At 40.8% G+C, this 26,332-nt stretch overlaps 1 protein-coding gene across 10 annotated transcripts in view; it reads right to left on the bottom strand.

Annotated features, from left to right (window-relative positions):
- neo1a (neogenin 1a) overlaps positions 1-26,332 on the bottom strand; it is a 146,571-nt gene that overhangs the window by 79,708 nt on the left and 40,531 nt on the right. For all 10 annotated transcript variants that reach the window (XM_046393845.1, XM_046393889.1, XM_046393853.1 and 7 more), the window contains exon 2: positions 14,989-15,312. In XM_046393845.1, the coding sequence (XP_046249801.1) occupies positions 14,989-15,312 (324 nt within the window). The remainder of the gene's footprint in view (positions 1-14,988; positions 15,313-26,332) is intronic.

The raw sequence follows: 26,332 nt of genomic DNA, 5'->3' as shown, positions 1-26,332 counted from the left end.
GAAAGCCTCCGGAAGACATTGTATACAAGCAAAACCAAGACAGTCCAAACAAAAACAGCCTGACCCCTCAATATTCAAGATTATCGCGGATATCTATTTGTGGAAAAAGAAAGGCTGACATGTGGTTTATCATCATAGCATGATAATAAAAGAGCAAGCTGTAATTCACTGATTTCTCTTCTTTTGCACTGATCTGTGGGAGCTAAATGCAACTGTGTCAAATGCTACATTTAAGCACTAAGCAGACTTATGCGGTATAATTTAGTACTTATCTTTAAAACTATGAGTGGGTGTGTGCTTCAGATTACACCACAACGAAGCCAAGATAGTATTTAAAAAAAAACACATTTCCTGCGTGAGCTAGATCAGAAGACAGCAGTTTTTTTAAAGATTTAACAGCTATTTGCACATAGAGTAACAAAACTAATTGTGTGGTCGATTCAAAGAAAATTGGCTGATTAATAATTTCAGTAATTTGTAAAGCAAAAATTTGCGAAAACACTTGCTGGGTCCAGTTTTTTTAAACAAAAGAATACTGCTTTTTCTGCCATTTCTGATATCAAATGAAGAGTCTTTGGGTTCTGGATTTTTGGCTGTACAAAAGAACAGATTTGAAAAAGTGACTTTGGTCTGTGAAACTAAAGGATTAATTGATTAATCAGGGAAATAACCGATAATGAAAATAATCGTTCGTGCAGCCCTGTTATGTGACCCATGTCATTGTGAAGTATCCTCAGCTGCTATTTGGGAAATATCAGCATCGGTTTTGCAGTAGTGTTGATAATGAAATGCAGGCGGCTCAGGCAGTCATTCATACCATCACTCCTGACCTTAAAGGGAATTATCTTCCAAGGTGTAGGTTACAAACGCTGGAAAAATGGCTGCTGAAAGGCTATCATGAGATGGATGGGTTTCCCTGAGAACCACAATGCTCAAATGGGAACTACGCTTGTCTTAGTGCGAGCACATATACATGCGCATAAGTATGGGACTGGCAGCTCAGGAGCAGCAGATGTTTCTGAAAACACAGATGCAGTGCACGGTGATGATGATGTCAGTCAACATGGCCGGGGGGCATTCATCATCGTTTACCTCGTCGATGGTGTGATGGTGTGGCAAATTAACGTCATTTAGCAGTTCTCCATTCCCCTACCCACCATAAAACACCACATCTCTAACATTAATGTTGGATTCCGAATCAAAATATCACACTGTTTGTGCAAGCAACTAATTGGAGTTTATATTTACGGTCAATGTAATGGTGAGAGATTCAAAATTAATGAAGAAAATGGAAAGTAGGCTTGGATACCTGTTTGACAGATCATTACAGCTTGATCAAGTCAGAGGAGGTGAAAGTAAAGAGCTGAAAAATTGAAAGATTAAGATTACTCACAAACCAGTAATTGACAGTAAATAACATTCAGCTATAGCTTATTCCTTGAATTTAAGTAATCTGCAAAATTAGCAGTTTGCTTGTGTGCAGAGCTAAAAGATCAAAATCAGTGTATGTATATATATATATATATATATATATATATATATATATATATATATATATATATATATATATATATATATATATATATATATATAGAGAGAGAGAGAGAGAGAGAGAGAGATAGGTAGATAGATAGATTTTTTTCTCTCTATTTTCCACACTCACGTAAACATCTTTCTGAGATGCTCCAGTGAGTCCAATGACAGGCCGAGCAGAGCTGTTCATATTATAGCAATGGATCTGACATGATCAGAAGACCAGTCTGCCCACAAACATTAACAACAAGACAGTTTCAAAGTTCATTAACCATACCTGACAAGACGCAGAGGCCATGTATAATACAGATTAAATAAACAACGGCAAAGACAGACATCAAATACTGTGAAAGCATATCGTACATACTGAATAGGACTGCAACAATTATTTTCACTGTCGATTAATCTGCAGATTATTTTCAAGATTAATAGTTTACAGACAGTTTCCAAGAGCCCAAAGTGATGTCTTCAAATTGCTTCTTTTGTCCAATCAACAGTCCAAAAGCCAAAGACTTTTCATTTACAATAATCCATGGGAAAAGCAAAGAAAAAGCAGCCATTCATCTTAAAGAAGCTGGCAGAAACCGGCAATTGTTTGACACTTGAATGACAGAAACAATGAATGAATTATCAAAATAGTTGGCAATTCATTTTCTTTTTAATCAACGAATCAATCGAGGAACTAACCTTTGTAGTTCTGATATTGAACAGTCTGCAGGAGGGCAAGATTCATACAAAAATGAAGATCAAAGAGTCCAACATTTAAACCCTCAGCAGACAACATTTTACACACACTGATAGAAAAACAACTTACTTTAATTTGCAAATATAAACTGGATCTACTAACTGATGTGCAGTGTAGCAGTAAGTTCCATCCAAATCAAGGAAAACATAGCAGAGGTATTGCAATAATAATATCAGGAACAGCGCAGACGAATAAGTAACAATGAAGGCAATCTAATCAATCAGTCAGCCCTAATGGAAAAGGATGCAACAGATCTCTAGAACACCTGGACGGCCTGACAGTGTGGCATTAGCAATTACTGCAGTCCATCTGCAGTGCATTGCCTTCAAATGGAACAGATGCTAAGCCAAACGTCTCTGAACAAAATCAACCTCTGATGCGTTTTAATTGTGTATAGTATATGGAAGCATTTGTGTGCCTGCACATTGTGCTGTTCAACATGGCAATAAAGCTTAAAATAAGATAATGCATGTGTAGGCAGGCTCTGTAAGCCATGTTACACTGATACAAATTGGTAGGCATGTTGCTGTCCGTTAAGCACAAAGTTGCACAATTCCCTTGCCTCAATAAAGATTTGATACGTACATCCCAAACATCAAAAGACAAAAGCTTTGATGCAATAGCTGTATCCAGGCGTACTTTATGTTTCCTGACGGGAAATGTAACAGGAATTGAGACCTGAGTGTTAAAATGCAGCACCAAGGTGAAAGGAAGCTGAAAGGTGAGGGAAGACGTGGTGTGGTAGTGCTGTTTTTGCCTTGCTTGCCTCTGTGTGTGTGTGTGTGTGTGTGTGTGTGTGTGTGTGTGTGTGTGTGTGTGTGTGTGTGTGTGTGTGTGTGTGTGAATGAATAAACAATAGGGGAGATACTTATCACTGACCTTGGAGCACAAGTTATTCTAAAGCTTGGAAAAATGCACACACATTCCACAGGATCTTTTCCCTTTTTATTACAGCCTGTATGGTCCCTTGCACTGCAGGTGTAAAGAACCTGTTGTTGTTCGAGATTATTACAGGTGTATAACACATTCTCTACTGCTTCTCTAACTACTCTAAGCTCAGGTCATTTTAGTGGACTCACAGCATCCCCTGAACGGTGACTTTGATTTGCTGCATCATCAACTTTTTAGAAAAACTAATAACAATTTGGCAATGAGTGACAGTGATGCTGGCATTAACCTGTGTGCTTTTGTAATAAGACGTAATACTACCATAATAATACTTTTTTTGTAATTTGTGTGTATGTTGTATGTATGTGTTATGTATTGTACTGACTGCTGTTTTTATTCACTGTTGTATTGCTTCTGCATTTACTATTATTGACTCAAGTCAATGTCAAACTGCCCCACAGAGACATTAAAGCTTTACTCTATGATGCAGCAGGATGCAGTCAGTTGCACAAAAGTCAATTTCATAATACCACACATCAACACTGGCAGCAGGGAGCCTCTACTCAAACACTGAAAGTCTTGATGTTTTTTAATCATCAATCAAGCCTTATCAGAATCAACTCGGTGAGTCAAACACTTCTATGTCGCCTTGACAATCACACATGTGCATGTGTCACCCTCTCTTTCACTCTCTCTCTCTCTCTCTCTCTCTCACACACACACACGCACACCTGAATTTGACACCTCACCAGCTTATAGCCACCCACTGAAAAGTGTGACAGCACTGCATGGTGTGGACATGAGATGTCTGAACACTCCACCCAGGGCTCTTCCTATACACACAATGTTCAGGACAGCTCAGTCAAACACCGCACACACACGCACTTTCTAGCTTTTCTGCATTCCCTGCACAGCTGAATTGTTGATTGAAAAGACTTACGTGCGTTCCATCTCTGTTGTTTACGACAATCTCTCCTCTTTCACACCTCATTCTTGATCACACAAGTCTTGCCTGCATCACACATGTCATGCCCCTACACATTAAGACTGAGCCTGTGTTCATGCAGGCCTGAACAGGTTCCAACACCTCCTCAAACAGTATTAATGCCAACGCAAGAGCACATATGGGGCCCCATTCATTCCCAGCCTTTACTCTCATTCCTTTCGCTCTGTCAAATGTACAGAAATACTTGGCAAGCACCACCCATACCAATCCAGCAACCTCAAAACCCAAGTATTCCCCTCACATTGGCTCGGAGTAACACTAAGTGAGAAACTCAGTCTGTCTTTGGTTAAAAGCAACAAAATGAAGGTATATAAACTTTCAATTAGGAATTATTGAGCAAACGGTAGACACTTCCAGAATAAAACCCTTTTGTTTGTTACAAAAGAAAGATTATGAATGAATCTAGGGGAATTGGGGAAGTACTACCTTTCCACTAGCATAAAAAGTGTGTTTGAGAAGGTGAAATCCATTCAGCTGAAAGAGAGAGCATGAGATATGAACTGAGCAGAAGCGAAAGAAAATGCTTTTTGAGGTGTCACCTCTCACACCTTAAGCAGAACCCCTTTCACTTAAAGCCCCACCTCTCCACTGCCATCATAATACCATCAGTGCTGGTGGAAATCTGCTCAGATGGTGCAAAAAAAGTCAATCCATAAATAACGTTGGTCTCTGAACCATAAGAAACCAAGATGCTCACCAACTGAGCACTTCACACTTTGGGTTCTTCAGTACACTCCATCTGTGCCCAAGGCGAGGCGGTTCTTTCAATTTCAAGGCGACGTTCTTTCAGTGCAGAATATGCAATGAAACATTCATCGTTGAACCTTATTTCTGCATCCTCAGCACAAGCCAGGTAGAGTGAAATATGCATTTTAATAATATTTTATTTACATCTAAAGTAACAAATTCAAATCCATTTTCCGTCACCCTAAAATCACACATCTAACAAAATAGACCACATTTCAAAATACATCTGATATACTTAGCACAATCTAGTCAGAATTCAACCAAAAACAGGAAGACACAAGGGAAAAGGGGCTCACGACAGCTTCAGTATTGAAATGATTACTGCTAAAGCTATTCTATGTAAAAAAGAACAGATGACAAAAAAAAAATTAGTCTTGAATATCAAACTCAGGACTGTCTGGATCGTATCAATCTTCAATAAATATGTTCAGCCTCCCATTTTCTACCCACCCCGGGTGTGTGATGAATGCAGAGGTGCTTTTAAAAAGATTTCCCTGAGGCATGGGGAGCCATTAAAAAAAAACTGTGAGCGTAAACTCTCTTTCAGGGTTCAAAAGCTCTATGAAGTCCAATTTAGCTTTGAAACATGGGGACGTTTTAATATGAAAACCCAAAACTGCCTCATGCATGCTCACTCGGACGGGCACTGGGAGATGAAAGGGCGATGTGGATGAGCACAATGGTCCCTAACTGTGAAGGTATCTATCTGTAGAACTGCAAGGAAGGAGACATGGACAGTGAATGTCAATGAAGGAGGGGAAGATAAACAAAATGCTCTATAGTGCAGTCTTTTTAATGCAGCTTGAGAGAAAGTGAGTGAGAGACTGTCCGTCGCACTAACTTTTCAATGCTTTGAATGAGGTGCTCCCCAGGTGGTGAAATTCCCTGCACAAAGCAGTCATTTTTTGACTTAAGTGTGGACTTTGCTATGCACATCCACCCTGAGAGGTCTGCATAAGGCGTACATATAGCTCATATCCTCAGGGTATTACTGACTAATACACCTTGGCTTGTGGAATTAAAAAGCTGCTTTTTAGACGTTCCCCTGCGGAAAACTTTCCAGGAATATGTTACTCTTCCCGGCTACCACAGAATTTCTCCCTATAAGTTGTCTTTTTAACACACAACTGAGAAGCTAGTGTATATTCTCATTTTAGTTATTATTTATGTTATTTAATATTTCTTAGACTACCTGGGGTACATTTTTTAAATAACATTACAAAAACCTGTTTTCCGGCTGACCTGAGGCTGATGTTGCTTGCAGTGGCACAGAAGAAGAATCCGCTAAAGGCAACCATTTTGGTAAGCATTTTGTCCTGTGGCTTGGTGCAACATTAGTACGCTGGGCTCAGTGATCCACCTGCTGAATTCACCTCTGAAATCTGACTTTGTGGTGGGAGGCTTGAATATCTGCTAAAATAAACTGAATCTGGTTAAATCAGACTCAACTACTACAAGCAAACAATACAAGAAGTCACAAAACTAAGTAAACATTGCTGTAAAGAAATAGTCTCTTTTCCTTATAATCTATAATTGGAATTCCACAGTGATGCACTGCTTTTGCACAAACCCAACCATACCACCAAAACAAAAATTAAATAAATCAAAGGTTCCAGTTTTATCCTCTGTTTAAATTAATACAGAGCTACTCATGTATGTAGTGAACATTACATTCCAGTTCCCTGCCAAAGCACAAGAACACAAGCATCGTTAGCTCAGTGCTGTCAGTGCTGTGAATAACAAGAATCCCGGCTGTGAACATTGGGAAGCTTGGGGAAGACTTCAGGTTTGGCTGTCTAGCAGGGAATCGGTGACTAATGGCTTGACTGTGAATTATTTCAAGTTTCAAGGCTCACAATTTTGACTTGTTAGATTATTCAGGTTTGTTCATTCCACTTGACTGGTGTAAAAGATAACTTTTGATGCATTATTTAACTTGATGAACACCATAATTGTCACAATGGTTAATTCACCACGTCACTTTAGTGAAATCTGGTGCCAACTTCAGTCTCGGGAGGCTCTGACATAAATCTGAAGTAAATCACACATGCAGCTGTAGTTGTTGAGTGGCAATTCAAAATTTTATGAGACCCCAAAATTATGCCACCCACGTACAAGTAGATATTTTAGAACAGATGGTAGCAAGGCAGCTATAAAAGACAAAACACTCGAGCTGATTAACATGCCAAGCGAGCAGCCCCATTCTCACCGCCACGACTTCATCCTTCAGGTCCGAACTGAAAATGAGAGCATTTAAGGGAAATCTCTGAGGTGGTGCATGTCATGTGTAGAGAAAAATCATCACTGGTGTGTGGCTGCCTCACACACACTGGTAGGTGCACTATGTACAGTTGTGAATAGAAGTTCAGGTACTGTGGGGAGCTGGTGTGCAGGATGGGGTGTAGAGGGCTTGCAAACACAGAGGAGTGGAGCAGAGATGGGGAAGTCATTATGCACAAAGAGTTTATCTTCATCTGCTGACTCCAGCAGTCAATTATCCCTCTCATTAGAACACAGTAATTGCACCAGGCAAAGCATAGAGCAGAAACAGGCAGAAAATGGTCAGAGTTCAATTGGACAGTACACCTTAATTTGAATTTCTAAATACAGCTTCACTGTGCTGAAGAAAATGTCCTCACGTATTCAGAAATTTTCCAACCAGAAATTTTCTTGAGCAGTCGCACATAATCTGTAACCAAAAACTCATAAGATACGTTTGCTCTGCATATAACACTGTTCAGAATTCATTTAATGGGGAATTAGCTTATTTCCTGTCTGTACCTTTAACAGGTATATTAATGTCGCAGACTGTTGCACAGGTCTGATGGTGCTCGGCTTTGGTCTTACAGTGTGAACACTGGCTATATCTGGCCCTCTTGGTCATAAATTCAATCATTATTATAGGTAAGGTAACATTTAATATGGTGACCAAAATAAAAAAAAAATTAAAAGTTAAAAAATTAAGTTACGAAACATTATACACACTCCGAAGAGGTTTCAGATCTAAACAAAAAAATCTCAGTGCACTAAATGATAATTTAGCAGTAACATGTTATGCAATGAAGATTTTGTGGAAAGTGAAACAGTTCCATATTTACGTGTAGGCTGGTGTTAATATTCAAAAATGAGTCATAACCCCAGTTCACATTCAATTTCACCTACTGCTTCAGCATTAATTATTAGCCTGTGACAACTTTTAAACTATCATCTTGAGCTGAAGCTGGGAACTTGTTTAAAAATGCCCTTGTAATCATTCTCAACTATTAATTTACAGTCAGAATAAAGCTCTCATGTTGAAAGATGACCCGTCACAGACATTACTGGAGTTCTAGAAACATACAAAGACAATTAAACCCATGAGTGTATATTCCCACGCACAAACTCACACACACACATGCACAAACAAACACACACCAGGCACTGAGGTGTCTGGAGAGTAGAGATAGGGCTGTCTCCATCAGACTCTACACCTACCCAGAGGACCTAATCAGTCAGTGAATACACGTAAAATGGAGGCTGTCATCTACCGCCAGCCCAACAGACTCCCTGCCGACACTTTTCTCCTGCCGCCGTCCTCCTGAGAGAAAAAGAGATGGATCTTTCTCTACAGCTCCATCCGCAACCCAAGATTTCCCACATCATATTTTCTCAGCCATCACGCCGGCGAGTCTTGTTTCTCTGTCTCCTTTACAGCCTCATCTCTGCAGCTAGCTACAACAGCTCACATATGTTGTTTTTCTTTTTCGCTTTTTTTAACTGTATTTTACTTATTTTCCTTTTTCATTACTTGTGCTCCAAGGGTAGCTGAATGTTTTCATTTTTCAGCTCAGCGTATGATTAATGCACCTCAATAGAAGTGCAGGTTTGCAGCAGTCTCTGCTCTCTGCTTTATCTAACGTCTCTCCCGTCTTTGTCGCTTCCATCCCTCCTCACATGTCGCAGGGATGGATGGAAATCAGGGTAATGGAACACTACTGTGACCCTGACCCTGCTTCCAGGTCAGAGCCATTCGTCATGGCAACAACCCCACCACTCGGCACAAAGCAGCACATAATTGTTCATAAAAACCTGCACCTGGAAATGTACACACCAACATGTGCAGTGTCTGCACGGAGGCACATACTGTAAATCCAAAAAACACTGTTTACATTTGGAAAAGACCAAGAGTTTATCCTGACAAGCTGAGGTCATTTTTGCAACTTCTCTGTCCAGACTGTAACATCAGAATCATCAACGAAAAAACAAAAATATGTATTATACTACTCATTTGGTAATGAGCGGGCCAAACAGCTCAGTTACTGCACTTATTCTTGACAAATTAAACCTCCTGCAACCCATAATCACTTATACTGTTTGTCATGGTCAGAATTTACTTGTTCTTGGCTGTTTCTTTTGCCAGAAAACTAAACAAGTCCAACATAATGATTTGTTGGCACCTGATGAGTGGAACCTGTTAGCCAAGTCAAGCAATAATTACTGTGACGCTGCAGTAAGATGGTTTATCAGGTCACTGTTTTAGGCTCACAAGGATGTCTTGACAACATAAACATAAATACAGTTCAAAGACACCTGCGTTGTGTGATAGACTACATATATTGGTCTTAAAAATACATTATGGAAATGTTCTCTTTACATTATTCCAATACAGGACCTGTCCTTTGAGCAACAATATCTCCTCATTTTTAAAACATATTTAGTTGTGTACAGATTAAACGGAGGAGAGTGTTTCTTTTAAGTTCCTCTGTTTGCAAAATGCCAACTTTTTCTGGATATCAAGTGAAAAAAGGGGCAGAAAAAGATTTGCTTTTTAGTTTTAGCAGGCTTGGTGAGGTGTACACACTCGCAAACAAAGGAGGAAAACAGTGACATGGTTGGTGTATTTTTTTTTAGAAGATTTCCTGGAAAATGAGGGAGATGTTCATTTTTACTGTTCTTGAGATTTATTGCTGTTTGCTTGCCATTTTGGTGCCTTACGACTTGGATGCAGCCACTGCAGAACTGCAAAACGGGTGAGTGCAGCAGTGAGTGTGTTGCGGTAGTACGGAGGTAGAGGGCTGATAATAACAAGAAAATGGACTGCTGAGAGGGGTAGTAAAGAAGGTAAAAAGAAAGGACAGGAGGATGATTAAGTGAGAGGAAGGATAAAGAGAACAAGTCAAAGGAGAAAGAATGAGAAATGAAAGAGAGCAGTAGTGTTGTTTGGGTAGCGTGAAAAGATACACTCAACAAATAGGATGAACAACATACGGCTCAGTAAGTGCTTAGACATCATCTGATTGAGCTCTATCTCGGTATGTAGCTGGAACAAGATCAGCCTTTGAGATAAAACCTTTTTGTTCACCCTCATCTTTGCGTGTGTGTGTGTGTGTCTGTCTGTGTTAAACAAGTTGAGTTTGGAACAATGACACAAGTTGACATGGACAAGGTGCACAAAAGAAAACTTGATATTTTCAGTTATGAGTTTAAGGTAGAAAATCTACGGCGTCCCACTAACCTGTTTTCCATGCATATCTGTGGCCTGTCCCCTAACAACGAATGGCTGGCATTCAGTTTAATAAAGGCTGATGTTACAAAGACACCAATGTAGGGGAATATGATAGTGAAGCTTGAACTGAAAAAGTTTTTGGCTTGAAAATTTTGGACAAACACCAGAATTACATAAAAGGCTCCGTGGTGAACAATTTCAGAGTTTGTTTAGAGATGTCTGGACTTTACAGTCTACTGTTCAGCTGTGGAAGGAGACTTAATTCGTCTGCCTGGATTAGATGCACTTCACACAAAGCTACAAGAAATGATTGTAGAAGGTTCAGGTTCAGGTTCATGTAAGAACCTGTTACAATACAAAGCCAAGAAAGCAGGCTTCTATAGCTTGCTTGTTGCCCTTCCTGTTCCTCTCAGTTGCATAACAAGATAAGGAGAGAAAAGGTTTCTTGTTTACATGAAGTATCAGAAATAAGATAAGTGCAGCGAGCACAAATTCCAATGATACAACATAATGCAACAGCACCACAAACTACAGGATATCTTCACGCAATCCCAACAATGATGATTATGATGAGCCGCACATTAAAATATGGAAGAATTTGATTGTGCATTTGTCAACCAAAACACAGTTTTAAACTAAGTTTATGTGGTTGTCAAGACAGAGAAGAGCCATGCAAGCCTCATCAGTCTCCTCTGAAAGGACTAAAGAGTGCTTTTGTCTAAAGAAAATCCTCTATCTGTATCATCCAACACATTCAGATAATATCCAATTAAGCATAAACACGAGCGTAGGTCACATCAGAAAACATATGCATTCACATTTAGGTTCTCTAGCAGCATTTCCATTTCTCTCATCTGAATCACTAAAAGAAGAATCCAATTAGCAAGGCTGAAGGTGCAGTCATGCCAAAGGAGACAAACATAAAGAAGCATTTACAGAAAATCTTGCTAACCATGGCAACCTTGGTGCATGTGGACTATTATGATGTTTCATCCCTACTGCATGTCTTTATCAGTGCTTGGTTGATATCTCTTTTATGTTGCCAAAACATTGCTGATGCTTGATTGTTCACAATATGAAAAGATGCCAACTAAATTAATCAACGGTATGTCCAACAAAGTGTCTCCAACAATACAACAAAGAGCTATCCATGCAATAGTGACGCCATCACCCTTTCTAACATTTTCAAGCTGTCATGTCCTTGGGGGTGCACACACACACACCACCAAAAATTTAAAAAACAGATTAAAATACATCAAAAAGGGATTAAAGAGTCTGCCGACACTCTTAAATCCTTCAAAGGACGTCCGACTCTATCAAAGGATGAGCATGCTTAAATATGAGGCGACACACATGACGCATGAAGAGTGTTACTGTTCAGTTTATAATTTCTACTACTGGTGGGGAGCAGGGGGGGAATAATTAAATTTCAGTGAATCACAATATCAAAGCAAAATGTTAAGTGGTTTTGGTTATCTTTGTATACCACAGTGGCCAATAGGTGAGAGAGTAGAGCAGAGAGAAACATGAAAACAGATAGAAGCAGACAACAAACAAACAGACAAAAAAAAAAAAAGCTGATATATTTGAATTGGGAATTATCTTATGTACATATGACGAGGTCAGAAAGGAAAGGAAACAGAACAAAGACGCTGCAAGACAGTGGAAGAGAGGGGCAAAATGAATTCTCCATTTTATCATTGGGGGTTTCCCCTGTAAGGCAGTGATGAGGTGGGGCTCACCTCAAGCAATTCTTAAGGAGTTCAAAGCGTGCTGGTGGGAGGAGGGACGGCTGTGTGGGAGAATGGCAGACAGTTAAGATGGGATTTCTCATTACTCGCGTCTCGCTCTGTGTCCTGGCTATCACTGCTGTGTACCGCTCACTCTCTGCCCTATAATTTTTCTCCCCCTCCTTCTCTCGTTCAGAGACTCAAACAGAATACATAAGATTGGGCCCCAGTAGGTCACACTTCCCCCCCTTCTTAGTCTGCTGGTGTTTCCACAGTGTCTGACTGTGCACACATAAGCAAAAACACACTGAGGCAGAATGTGTGACAAAGCAAGAGCACAAGAGGTAACACAACACAGAGAAAGCTGTTAACATGTGGACATGAATGTGACTTCAAAGCTGGGCAATACGGAAAACAATTAGCATCTTCATGTTCAAAATACCTTATTTTCATACTGGTGTGCAGAAAAATAGAAAACGTGGCAATGGGAAGTGAAGAATTAAAAAAAAATATTCCACATATACTGAGAAATTTGGCATTTTGTAGTTGGACTGTGCTGCTAATTGTGTTTTCATTATCGATTGTTTCAAATAATTAATTCAATATGTAGTCTATTTAAAAATAATATGTATTACAAGTTAGTGTCAGGGTGGTGGTCTGGAGCAGCAGTCGGGAAGCAAAGCTCCGTGGTGTCGATGGTGACGGCGGCCATGTGCGGGAGTGGAGGTGTTTCCTTTAGAAGAATGAGCCGCACGTCTTCCAGCCATCAATCCAAGATATTACCCCGGTATTTGTCAGATATGCTCTCTGCCACGCCAGCAACCCGTGACTCATTCCGTCATTACATCTGAGAGGTCACGCCCACTCCGCCCCCGCCAGCACCATCGTTCCTGGGTCTGATGGCGGCCTAATGGCCTGCTCTCTCTACACTGCAATTAACCTTTTTATTGGCCACCTGCCAGCCAGCTGGAGATACATCAGCATCGATGGTTGTGCATGCGTGTGTATGTGTGTAAGAACAACTATAAATGCAACAGCTTAATGTGTTCAACACTTGCGCGTGTATGCATGTGCACAATGGCTGCAGTTTTTAACATCCATGAATTTCCATGTGTAAAGTGTATCACTGCCAGTAATAGCTGACAGATTTCACCTGCTCCCCTCTTCAAGTAGAAATTGATTGAATCTAACATCCCATCACGGCTGACCCAGGCAGATCCCACTGGTTGTGAGGCTGTCTATGAGCAGAACTCCTCTTGGCAGAGGAACTAAACAAGTCCCCTCTGCATTATACATCGATGCAGCATTAGTGGCAGGTATTGATGAACTGCCCGGACAGATTGTGTACTGGCCAGCTGAGGTTAAAAACCCACACACATGTGCAAGCACACAAGCATTTACTCATTTCACACATGCACTTATCCATAAAAACACAACTCTTGTGCTGTGATTTTATTTTCTTTAGTGCATACCAACAATTTGTTTTTGATTAATGTCAGGAGAACTGTCATGGTTGACAATGTGGTGTACAATCACACCAATATAAAGATCATTTCTGCAAAGATTGAAACTGGCAAAAAATGTGTAAATACAAACTATATTATTAATATTTGCTCAGTAAACCCAGCACACATCCTCTTCATCTCTCACAATTTCATCAAAGCTGGACCACTGGAGTTTCAGATCCATCCATTCTTCATTTACCACCTCTTATTCCTTGCATAAATGCAGAAGGTGTCTGAGGTAGCACAGATAAAGATGCATATACTTTAAATTTGGCAATTCACTGTATGTTTCTAAGTTTTGCCAAGAAAGCCTGTGCTTCAGACAACTGAACTGTTTGAGGGTGAAAGGAGAAAAATCTTCTCATTCTCTCCAGTGGTAATATAGTGCCTCATTATCTTGTAATTCAAAAGCCTATGAGAAAAAACAGAACCACGGTCAGACAGTAACTTCACACAGGCACTCAGTATCCATGAGGCTTATACTGTACTATCCTATTGTCAACAAGAGGCCTCTCTCAAACGCCTTAAAATCTGGCAGAGCTCTGATGAGCAGAAAGCACACAGTAAACGCATTCTATGGCTCCTCTTGCTGCAAATTGAATTTCGGGGCACGGCTTGACTCAAAACACCTAATAATCCCACGTCACTTGCTGTTCTCAAACTGAACAAGGTCACATTGTAGGACTAGTGACAGACCCTTTATACAAGCATTTATCCAGTAGGGTGATGCATTCAGGCTCCAGCGAGGTGAGGTAATTTATAGAAGAGAAAGTACAAATGGCTCAGATGTTCAAGGACAAATAAACAAGGTAAAGCAACTAAAGAACTTTGTCACATGCACAGCTGTCATGAAGTTGTGCATTTGTGCACAGCTGTGGAGGAGAAAACATTTTTTTACATTACGTAATGTACTTTGTCTGACTGTGTTTCTTTAAAATTGAAAACAGTATAAAAAGAAGTTTTAAAGAAAGACTGACAGAGAGAAGAAGTGTTTGGCTGTTCCACAAAAGGTATTTGTCTAATCTATGCACTATTTATGTTGTACCATATGCATTTTACATACAACTTATTTCTCACTTCATATAATGACCATGTTTTACACACACCTACGTAAGTGTAATTAGTCAGTGTGGTTCATTAAAGCTGAGACGAGCTCAACTAGGAGATGGTGACATAACCTACTGTGTAACATACAGTGCTGTGCATATTTAAATGGTCATTGAGAGAGCTCTCATCAACCATCAAGTGTAAACACTTGTGTAGGTGTACAACACGCTGTAATTTTAACCATGGTGTTCAGCATATGGTAAAAATCAGCCAACTGGGTTGATGAAACGGGCAGCCCTTACCTGCTACAGAGAGACGGGCTGTGCGGCTAGAAATGGATCCCAAGCTGTCGATAGTAGCAACGCACTGATAGGTGCCTTCGTCAGGTTTATTGTGCTTCGAGTGGACCACATGGATGAAGAAGAGCGAGCCATCGGGAAGTATGCGCCGCCTCTCGTCAGAAACCAGGCTCATGAAGGTGCCGTCTTTCTTCCACTCTATGCGAGCTGCCATAGCTGCATCGCTGTGGGCTGAGCAGTTGAGCAGCGCTGAGTTGCCCCGAATGGCCAGTGTGTCCTGGGGCTCCACTGTGAACCAGAAGGGGCTGAAAGGCTGTGCTGCTGAACCTAAGGGAGCAACAGGGAAGAAACAAGGATCTTAGCTGGATGCACTACACAGACTCTGTGGCATATTCTAGAGTGGAACCACTTAGGTCTGAGCAGGGAAGAGCAATAAATTAAATGAGATTCTTGTTGCTGTCAAATAAATGACCTGTTACATGGTCACTGATGCTGCTGCCAATGCTGATATTACTGATTTTATTGTAATAAGGGAATATGTTCACATGGTGAGGTAGAAGTGTACATTTTGCTGCAAATGTTGCCATCTGAAAAGCTTTGCGTGGCCTGTTGGAATGTATTACTAAACATGAGAAAAGTGTATATAACTGCTGTAACAGAGAGTACAAACTAAGATGAAATATATCTGTATTTTTATATTTTTGGGTTTCAGAGAGCTGTAAAATGAACATGTGAAACTATAGCTGGAGCTACCTTTTGAGTTCAAACACAGGACTAGTGACAGGAAAAATCACATCTCCCGAGACGTCACAGACTTCCGTGGCACATTAAAAAAAGTCAGTCAGGACTCCAAGTGCCCCAAACATTCAGAAGAAATGTTCCCAAAGCAAAACATCTTTTTGTTCGTTCTGTCTTTTCAGCCACTGTGCCTCAGCCTATCCTAGAGGCTCCAAAAGGCTTTTCATTATGAAACCACAAGCCCCACTGGAATTGGACGAGAGGAACTGACAAATTTAACCCAGTCTAGCCTCTCTGGCAAGTTAATATCACGTCTTGCTTTATTATAAGTAGAGAGTGCAGCAAAGAAGTAAACACTTTGGAACGCGGCTGCCATTTCCTTTCCTCGAGCATACATGGCAACGTTGCACCGACATGGATGGTGCCAAAGTCAGAGTAAGTGCAATTGCTTTGCATTTGTCCTCATCCATTATTCATACGCTCCCACCCTAAGAGTCACACAGTAGTATTGTTTAGATAAATAACACCAATTATCAGTTCTGCAGGGATGGAGGAGAGCTAGAAAAATAATTAAGAGGGTATGAAGGTATTTTAATAATGCAGTGAATGAAGTGAAATAAGTGGTTGAATGTTAAATGCAGTTTAAAATATGCCTGCTTTGTTCCAAGGAAATGGCAAGTCTCCAGGGGAGAACGAGAGCAGAAAGAGAGGAAGACAGAAAAGGAGAGCGAAGGGGGATGGAGAAAGAGAGATGCTATGTCAATGGTTCAGCGATTAAACTACTGGGAGGTAATTTCTCTACCTTGAGGTACCAAGTCCCTAGTGTGAGATCCAAAGAGAGAAGCAGTGTAATGTGTGGTCCATTACAGTGGCCGCTTGTCCTCAGTGCACTTAGTTCTCTTGAAAGCAAAAACAATTACAGAAAATGGCTGAAGAGAACGGCTATTTTTCCACTTTCACATTAGGGAAAAAAGGTAAGACAGCATAGCATTCCAACCATGTTGTGTAACTGTATCCACTTTAATCCACTGATGAAGGAGGGTATCAAAAATAAAGAGGAAGGAGTACCCTCCTTCTGCCACAATGGACAGCGTTGGACCTTGGCCATTTCAACTAAAGCATCAAGGCCTGCATGTTTAACATGGTCCCATCATCAAAGAAACAATAACAGAGCTGCCAGTACGCATCAATCACAACACCTGAACAGCATCAATCATCTCATTACAATTCAGTGCTCTGTTGTGAAACCTTGGGTCCTGGCATTCGTGGGGATGTCACTTTAACCTGTACCACTCACCTAAACAATGTGCAGACCAAGCACAATCCAAATGCACTCTCTAATGGCAGCGGCCTCCTCCAGCAGGTCAACGCACACCACCTCACCACAGAAAATGCTCAGGACATAACAAAGAGACCGAGGCGTCAACCCAGCCTCCAAACTCCCCAGATCCAGGAAGGCCCCACCCCAACCCACAGGACCCAAATGTCCCAGTGCCAGACACCACAAGACACCAGAGGTCCAATGTCCACGCCTGACAGCTCTGACATGTTGGCACGAAGGGGCCCTACAATACAAGGCGGGTGGTTTTAATATTGAGATTGATTGGTGTGATTTTAGGATACCAAAAATTCAATGCATCACGAAAACAGTTCATACATACATCCAGTGAATGAACAGAAGTCGGCAATAAAATAAACCACACCCAATGCCAGCATGACACATTTTACACTATAAGTTTTAGCAGTAAGTGAGTGGTTTTAAATTAGACTGAAGCAAGCAGGTGATTTCAGGAGAAAATTATAAATTCAGGACAGTAGTGCACATACTGGGCAGAATGTAACAACACTTGCAAATGTATTTTACTGATGGTGTACATAACAGATGGAGAGAGACCAGAGTGGAGGAGCAGAGGGGGGAATTTGTCAGTCCTGCAGACCAGAAGCACCATGGCATGCTTAATCATCTCTGCTTGATGGAACAGTGGGTGTGTGGGTTGATCAGAGCTTCCAGGCCCAAGCCTGTCTCTTTTCCAGTCAAAAGACCATCTTCAGTTGTTTTCTATCTGAGGAGAAAAGTGAATGGGTTTGAAGGTCCTGTGGCATCCTATCAGAGCCAAAACAGCCGCCTTAAGCAGCTTTTTATCCCTATCGTAGGAGCGGTAGGGGAGGGCTTAGCTTCTGCTCTACTGTCAAACAAAATGGCGAACCATCTGCTTTGAGTTGCAGAGACAACATCCACAGTCAGCAGAGCAGGACAGGGGAAAGAGAAAAAGATGGGACTGTAGATGGGGACAAGCTCGGGTGTGGGAGGAGTTGATTTGGTTAGGTTTGGGGCTGGTTTGTGATCAGCTACACTTTTGCACAATATATCCACCTGGAATCATCTGCCTCAAAATCTCTATTAATATCACCCAAACCAGCAGCCAAAATGCAGACCAAACATGCCAAGAGGAATAAAAAGCAAAACAATGATGGCACTGGTAAAAGCCCAAGTCCAAACTCCAATAACACAGGAAGGTAGGGCAGTGAAATCAATTTTGGACCCACTACGGGCTGACTAAACAAATATTTGATGAAAAGCAATATCAGCTGCCAAAAAACTGTTGATCATTCTTTGTATTCAGTTCCTAGTATGCATTTCAATTCTTTGTGCCATGCAAGGAAACTACAAATCATAGGAAAAGCTTTCACAGACAAAAGATAAGCTTCAACTTTTAGTTCAAAGCCAAAGAAAGTTTACTTTTGGCAACTAACAAGGTTGTGAGTTGCGGGCTTGGAAAAATAATTCCAATGAACATCTCCAGAACAAGCTGCATTCTCTTGATGTATTCTGAAGTGTTCATTGACAGAAAACTCAACAGAGCGTATGTTCCCATACATCATTAAAGTGCAGGGGAAAAAAATCTAACCAGACTTTGCTGAAAGAGAACATAAGAAGAGGAGGAGAAGAGATGAATTTTACAACAAAAGGGATTTCTGTTTCTTGTATAGAAACCTTCTTATCTTGTATTTATCAATAACATGCATGGGCGCGAATGACTGTTGTATATTTTTACCAAGTAATACAAAGTACAGAAAAAAATTAATTTTCCTTTAAACGTTACCTACAGTTGAGAATCAAGAACACACACATTTTTATGCCAGAATTTATTGGCATTAAAACACTGCAGGCTTTTAACAACACAGCCGCAGAGTAAAAGAAAGAAGGGGGTGTCAGAAACCACATTACAGTGTGGGAAGCCTAATCTATTCAAGCACAGCATTGTGGGAGCCCCCGTTTGTCTTTGAAAAATAGGAACCGGGGAACCAGTGAGAACCAGGGAGGGAGCAAGGGGCTAGAAAATGAGGTTGTCTGCTTGATAAGTATGGGCTGTTACCTCTGTCCCAAATCCACTTTGCTCAGCAGTCATAAAAGGTTTGGGAGCCCAGCTTAAGGTGGTGCCCTGATATGCTGCTTTGCTCTCCCCCTCACTCTCAGATGAGAGACAGAATGGAGACATGGAGCTGTACTTCCCATCTTGAGCCAGTGTTGAAAACATATTTTTAGATGTTACAGGGCTTACTGTCAAGAGGAGGTATATGTGATCTTAGGTAAAGTGTTCGCAGAACAGTAACAAGTAAAACCTGCATAGCTCACTGGTGCAACAGGTGTTCTATGACAAGGATGAACACGCATACACTGGGTTTACAATTCCTGCAGAAGAGCACAAAGTCAGTCTCTCATCGTTGGGTGTAATATCTGAGAACAGGCAGCAAAGAGGAGTGGTGGGGGTCTGCTCTCCACACAAAGACCCCCTGTTCATTTTTATTCTACCCATGGCTCAGCAGGAAGCCTTCTCCCTCATTGACCCACCGTCTGAGAGCAGCCATATTGACTACCCTCCTTACTAAGCCGCTCTTGAGACAGAGCAGACCACTCTCAAAAACAGTCACATTTTCGCCAACAGAGGCGCTTCTGTGGCTTTGACGTAGGGATAAGGAAATCCTGGACATCTTGAAAAGTAAACACACTTTGACATGCATTTGCAAGACCTGGAAAATGACACTTTTAAAGGCTGAAGTGTGATATAGATGTTATTTTAACTGTCAAGTAGGAATACAATTGTCACACACTGCTATGTATTTCTGTCATGTCGCCGGATCTTGGAGCTGTAAGACCTTTATAAGGGGAACAAGTCAGGAGTACAAATTAATAGCACGTCAAGGATGAATGGAAACTTTTCACATAGATAAAGATAGAGGCAGGGGGTGGCAATTTGCAATGAACCTGAGCACTTCATTCACCAAGCTGCTGCTTCTCTGTTGATTCCATCCCTTCACTGTTTGTCCTTCCACCCTCATAGTTTTAATGACACTAATGGAAATAGCTGGTTCTGTCTCTGCTACACTTTCTTCCTTTGCCATTTCATCTTTATGCCTCAGTTCTGTGCGTCTCCCTCTGTAGAAACTTTCATCTTCCCGTCTCTCCAAACTCCCTTAGAAAAACCATCTGTCAGTATGAAACACCTCAGGGAAAGAACAATGATCTTGAGACCAAATGCAGAGGGACAAGGAGTTTTTAATAGAACAGGGGAAGGCACTGCAGCTAACTTGGTTTATTTGAGGTATGTGTCTTTTTGGGGAGAAAAGAAAAAAGCTTCCTTTTCTAATCAAAATACAAGTACTGAGGTCCCTTCAAGGATAATATTATGGAGTTGCAAGTTGAGGTGGCTAGCTGACTTCATTTCATTTTGTTAAAATTGACTTGGAATGAATGTGAGGTGAAGATTTCCTGGTAGAGGTGTCCACTACCAGGTAACAGAAAGGAGAAGGGGGCAAATTCATTCAAAGAGATTACTTTTAGTTTTCAATGCCATGAAAGACATTCATCTCTTAAAATTAGTCATGAAAACTGTTGGTGTTCACACATTTGAGAAAAGACTAAATACCAAGCTAAAAGGATAAAGATTAAAGGCACACTAAAGGTTAAGAACCACAATGACAAACTGAAGCATAGCAGTCTTTTCCCAATTTGTACCAGAACTTTGTCAAAGTTAGTGTGGCCACTGGAGGACTCTTTTAAGAGTTGATGCCAGGAACAATGTCTGACATGCCTGAGGGAGGTAGCTATGATCTGGGATACCACAACCCACTGATTCTGGTATTCTCAGCATTCCCCACAGCAGTTGATGAAATGAAGGGTTGAGGCCAAGCCATGAAGGGATGGACAAAATGATTGGGGAGCTGAGCGCACACTCGCTGTCCTGTGCTGGCTCCCACTCAACTGGCAGATTAAAAGAGGAAAGGATCCAATTTTTTCAGCTCACGGTTCTCTGTCATCCTGTCTGCTCACTGCCATTGTAAAACTCTAGAGGCCCGAAGAAAACATGACAGGGTCGCAGGCAAGGCTGAGTCACTGCAGCGACATCAGCTTTGGTTTCACTGCATACTGCCACAAAATGTCATTCTAATACAAATGCCAGTCTCTCTTTAAATCAGATGAAACTAGATCCTACTCAAATTACTTGCTGGTTAATGGGATCAACAAATGCACTCAGTGCAAAAAGTCTGGCAAAATATCTGACGTAAAACAACTATGTCAAATGTGAAGAATTAAACTACATTGATTTGTATTTTCTTTATGTCTTGCAATCTTACTGTTAAGCAATGGTGGTATGCGATAATAAAACAGTGATTTATGCACACCTAAGTCCTCTTTCCAAATAACACTGACCCCTGTTTCCTGTGAGAAGCTCAAGCCAAGACCACCTAGGAGACAGGAGTCTTGCTACAGCCCCTACCATGGTGCCATTTAGCTCAAGTACCTAAAACTGTTACTGATGAGTACATGAACTAAAAGTACACAACGCTTCTCTTTTATCACTGTTGTTCAGACGAAATGAGCAATTCAGAGGCATCAGTTTCAATTCTGAAAGTTTAATTCAGTTTATGAGCTAGCCCATGAATCAAAAAATTGATTGCATAAAGCATAGTAATGGTAAATGTTGAAATGGTGGCACACTGGGCTGAACGCGATCAAATCTCCGAAGCACCCACATTACCAAGCTGAGTGATTGTTTCACTTTTCTTATATAAGCCTAGTCAGTCTTCCTCTTTGTCTGTCTCTGCATGCCGTTCGAACAGCATGCTGAATGTTGAGCAGACAAATAGCTCCTGTGAAACGCTCGCCAATGCTGAGTGATTTATGCCTCGCACTCGTTAGAGTGGCATTAATCTTTCATAAATGTTCACAACAATTACATTTGGAACCCATGTTTCTAAAATATGTATATTTGTAATGCTCTGCCATGGCTGCAAATGTAAACGGGCTATACACATAATCAAAATGTGTTCTTAATAATCAAATCAGCGACGTTGCAAATGAATAATACCTAATCAAACTTAATCCCACACCCCACACAACTACTGGGCTAAACAGGGCCGCTGTCATTATTTGACATCCCATAAAAACTAAAGTGATGTCAGGGTATCAGTGTATTTGTGCTACTGGGTAAATAAGAAAAACGCCACCATTCTCCCAAAAGCAAGGTATCATCTGTATACTGCATAAACACTGATGTAAAGAGACAAACAAAGTGAAGGCCACCAAGGTGTGTCAAAGGATTACACCCATCATGGAACAAAAAAAATGGCACTAACTAGTATATTCTGTTATTTTCAAGATAAGATAAGCATAAATATATGGGCACACCAACACAGGGATAACATAGCTTGAAGAAGGGAAGTCAGAGCTTCCGACAGATGAGTGTGTCTAAGAGAGAGACAGAGATCCAGGAGGGAATGGGTAGACAGGGAAACCTCTCTAACCTCCCCTGGTTGTGATAATTAACCAGCACTGATTGAGGCTCAAATTCCCCCTCTTATCAGACTCCCCACGGGCCCGCACTGAAGGATTGGCCCGCTGAGACGACAGCAACGCAGTCGAGCATACAGTGAGAGCTGGTTTAGAGATGTGGTCCATGGGTACAGTGTGAGAGAACTACAAAAATCACAGGCTCAAGGTGAATAATTGTACAGTAAAATAGATGCGAACAGCGTGTTTCTTGGGCTAAATGGAAACTCACAGAGCAGTCAGATTAAAGGTTAAAATCATCCCTTTGTGTCTTGTGTTTTCGAGAATTGGCTAACCTTTTCTGGTTGCTGGAGAAAGCCTACAACAAACTTCACTGAGTGAAATGCTCAACACTGAACGCTCAGGCAAACTATTAAAAGACAAGCTACGCACTTAAAATATTGCTATGCTGTTCAGTTTGTAGGTTTTAAAAACTCTAAATAAAGACAAATGCACAACCCGTTTTGACATTACAGCGTCGTTCAAATAAATGAGGGTAAGAAAACAGAATGATTTTCAAAATTTTACATGCTCACAGTGTACTGCTTTGCATGTTTGAAGACAAGACAGCTGGTATGGGAAATATCAGTATACAGTCAATAAAAATGAGATGATAAATAACAGCAAAGCCACATTTTAAAAAGTTTTTAATTAGCTCTACCATTCATGAAAATGTAATGCAGTCATAAAATCAGCGAGAATTGGGCTAACATGGCCAGGACGAAGTGTGCGTACTGGGCGGATTGAGCCAACTTCCTCTTTTCTCCATGAACAACAACAGATGAGATAGTCATCTGAGACAGGAAAGCACATTCATCTTGCCACCCACCAGCTCCACCCCATCCCCACTAACCCTGATACTAAAGAAAATCATGTGGCTGTAATGAGATATCCTATAGATTTTTTAATGAAACACAATATTGCATTCTCTTACCCCTGGTTTTTTGCTATCACACTCACACACACAAACACACACACAGAGGAAAGAAAATCAATATAATCCAGCAAGCCTTGCAAAGTCAAACACCCAGCAATTTATTTATGGATTTCAAAGTCAGGGTTTGTGCCTATTTTGTCCTTGACTGCTGTCATTTTGTCATTTTTGTGCCTTATTTTTACAAGCGAAAAGAACTGACAGGGTTGCATACAGTGCAACTTCTCAAACAGGGTCGTAACAGTTAATTTCAGCATTTGGAATGAAGAGCTGGAGATAAAAGTGCAGTGCTCATTGGATAAGTCTACTAGAGGTCACTTCCAGCCTTTCAGTTGATCACAGTCACTGGATCAGGCTCCTTTGAGCGGTCAAGTGTGGCCAATCTTCCTCTGATAAAGCTTGCTGCCTATTACCAGGCCCAGACACAAAAACATTTCAAACCATCTAAATTTCTCCCCTTGTTAAGATAAGCATCTGCATGCAAATTCAGCTAATTACAACAAGGAAGCTGAGTCACCCCTTTTAAATCCTGAATGAACATTTACAGACTATTACACTGGTCGATTATTGTCACGTTAAAGCACAATGTAATTATTTTCCTCTGTAAAAGAAAAAAGTCCCCAAAGTCTTAACATAGTCCCTAATTTGAGCCTTTAACCTCTTAAAACAGACTTCTATGAAGAATATACAGAATATATGCACAACTTTACTCTTTTGTTCTTTTCAGAGTAAGTTGTTTGTGGCTTTAAAGTGTCCAGCGAGGAGCTGCCGTTAGCAAGCTGCTGATAAAAGAAGAGAAAGTCACTGCATGTTCACAGCGATTTTGTGGAAACCATTTAAAACTGCAGCACAGTAGAGATCAAAGCCTCCAAGCCAACACTGGGAGGGAGAGTCAATTACTATTTTACTTGAAACCGGATGTTACCCCTCCAAAAAAAAAAAAAAAAAACAACTTTGAAACTGAACAAAATATTCAGGGCAACTTGGAGAAGCAGGGGCTCAGGAGGCAACACGATCTGGAGACAGTACAGTAATAATGGTGGAGTTAAGTGTGGTTACAGGGGTTAAGTGTTTGCACCAGGGGCATAGTTAGATTACAAAATGAAGAGGCTGTGTGAAGCATAAAGGGAGGTCTCTCAGATACTGCAGTGTACAAGACTGTCAAGCTCCGTTTGTAGTCATGAAAGCATATGCTTTTTAGCTGAAAAGCAAAACTTTATTTGTAACCAACCAATTGCCTCAGTCCATAAGATATTTCAGTTACCAAAACATAAATACTTTTAAAGCACAGCAAACCACTGGCCAAGCAGAGTAGACTATAAGACATACCCTGGGAGTTAAAATCCTAATGTTAGTTCTTGTTCTGTTCATATCATTCTCCAATACAAAACAAAGCAGAAAAGGCTATTAAAGATTAATGTCAGTGACGTTAAGTGCAGGAATCAGGGACCTACCTGGTCTCTTTTCAACCACAGACTAGACCACATTGAAAAAAAACAAAAAAAAAAAAAACCCAGACTAAGCTGTCAAATTAATTTGCCTTAATCTCAGTACGGAGCAGAATGACTTGGAGTGAGTTATTTGTGCTGATGCTATCAGCCGATCGTCTCCTTTCTCCCTCATTCGTACATTCATTTTCATAAAGCTCGTCCACTTCTGTTCAACCATTACACTTCTTTGTATGGCCCTTTGTTCCACTGCAACCGGCTTTTCTCTTCTTCGTGCTCCACTAGCGAGTGTGAGGCCTGTGCCAGTCTCTGAGGGTGTAACTACAACAAAAGAGCTTGGAGGATGTTGTGGCGCTGGTGGAATGACTGGGAGGTGAAGTATGGCATAAATATCACCTATTAACAAAGCATCACATCACCCTTACAAAAATTGCATTCTCGGTCACAGAGACCGGTTTTGACACAAATATATGCATGTGACCTGTGCTGATACCCATTTTCCGAAGCAGCATGAAAGGCTGTTTCTTTATTTTTCCTGCCCAACAGAGGCTGAACACTCATTACACAGCGAGCTTATCTCTGCTCTCAGTCCTGTCGACTCGGACAGCAGGCTGCTGTGGACGCTAATGCGGATCATATTGCAGGTGAGGAAGAGGCGCAGTGATGTGGCAACAAGACAGAGTAATGGGTTTTTTGTTGTGCAGTCAAAACATCAGGAAAAAAATCCAGCAGGACACAGCAAGGTGAATGTCACTCACTGCGTGATTGTGTGTGCATCTCAAGGGTGGGGGGGGCTTCTCATTTGTTTACAAAGAGAATTATGGTTGTGCAGCCTCAATCAGTCTGGCTTAGATAAGGGCTGCATGCGTCCCAGCAGCAACACAAAAACAGTGTGACTCAATCACAATGGTGTCATTTCTCAATGTACATCATTTTCCCAACAATACCACAGTATACGATATATAGTAACTGTTCCATTACGCCATTACAGCCAAAATGTTTTTGATGGCATGATAATAAAAGGTAATTCAGTTGAAAATGTCACTCTGTCCTTTCAGCTAACAGAAATTGACTGTGTGTTTTAGTGAATTTACTGAGGTCAAAATCAAAGGCAGAGTAGTTGTAACATTTGTAAATACTCATTAGCATGTTTATTGGAGGTGTAAAAAATATTGATCAGAACCGCGGTATTGTGTTTTGTGATACTGTGCGGAATCTCAAAAACACTACTGATTTTTAATTTATAGTTTAGATGCAAAGATTCCTGACTGTGGTTCATTTTGTGTTGTAATCTGTCTTCAGCCACTTGACTGAAATCAACTGAAACAGGAAGAAACAAGCGCATATCACTAGTGTGAACTCAAAGAGCATATCACAGTATCGTGACACACTGAC

The sequence above is a fragment of the Scatophagus argus genome, chromosome 1 (genome assembly GCF_020382885.2).
Source record: "Scatophagus argus isolate fScaArg1 chromosome 1, fScaArg1.pri, whole genome shotgun sequence".
In the NCBI taxonomy this organism is placed as follows: domain Eukaryota; kingdom Metazoa; phylum Chordata; class Actinopteri; family Scatophagidae; genus Scatophagus; species Scatophagus argus.
This window is presented reverse-complemented; position numbering and strand designations above follow the sequence as displayed.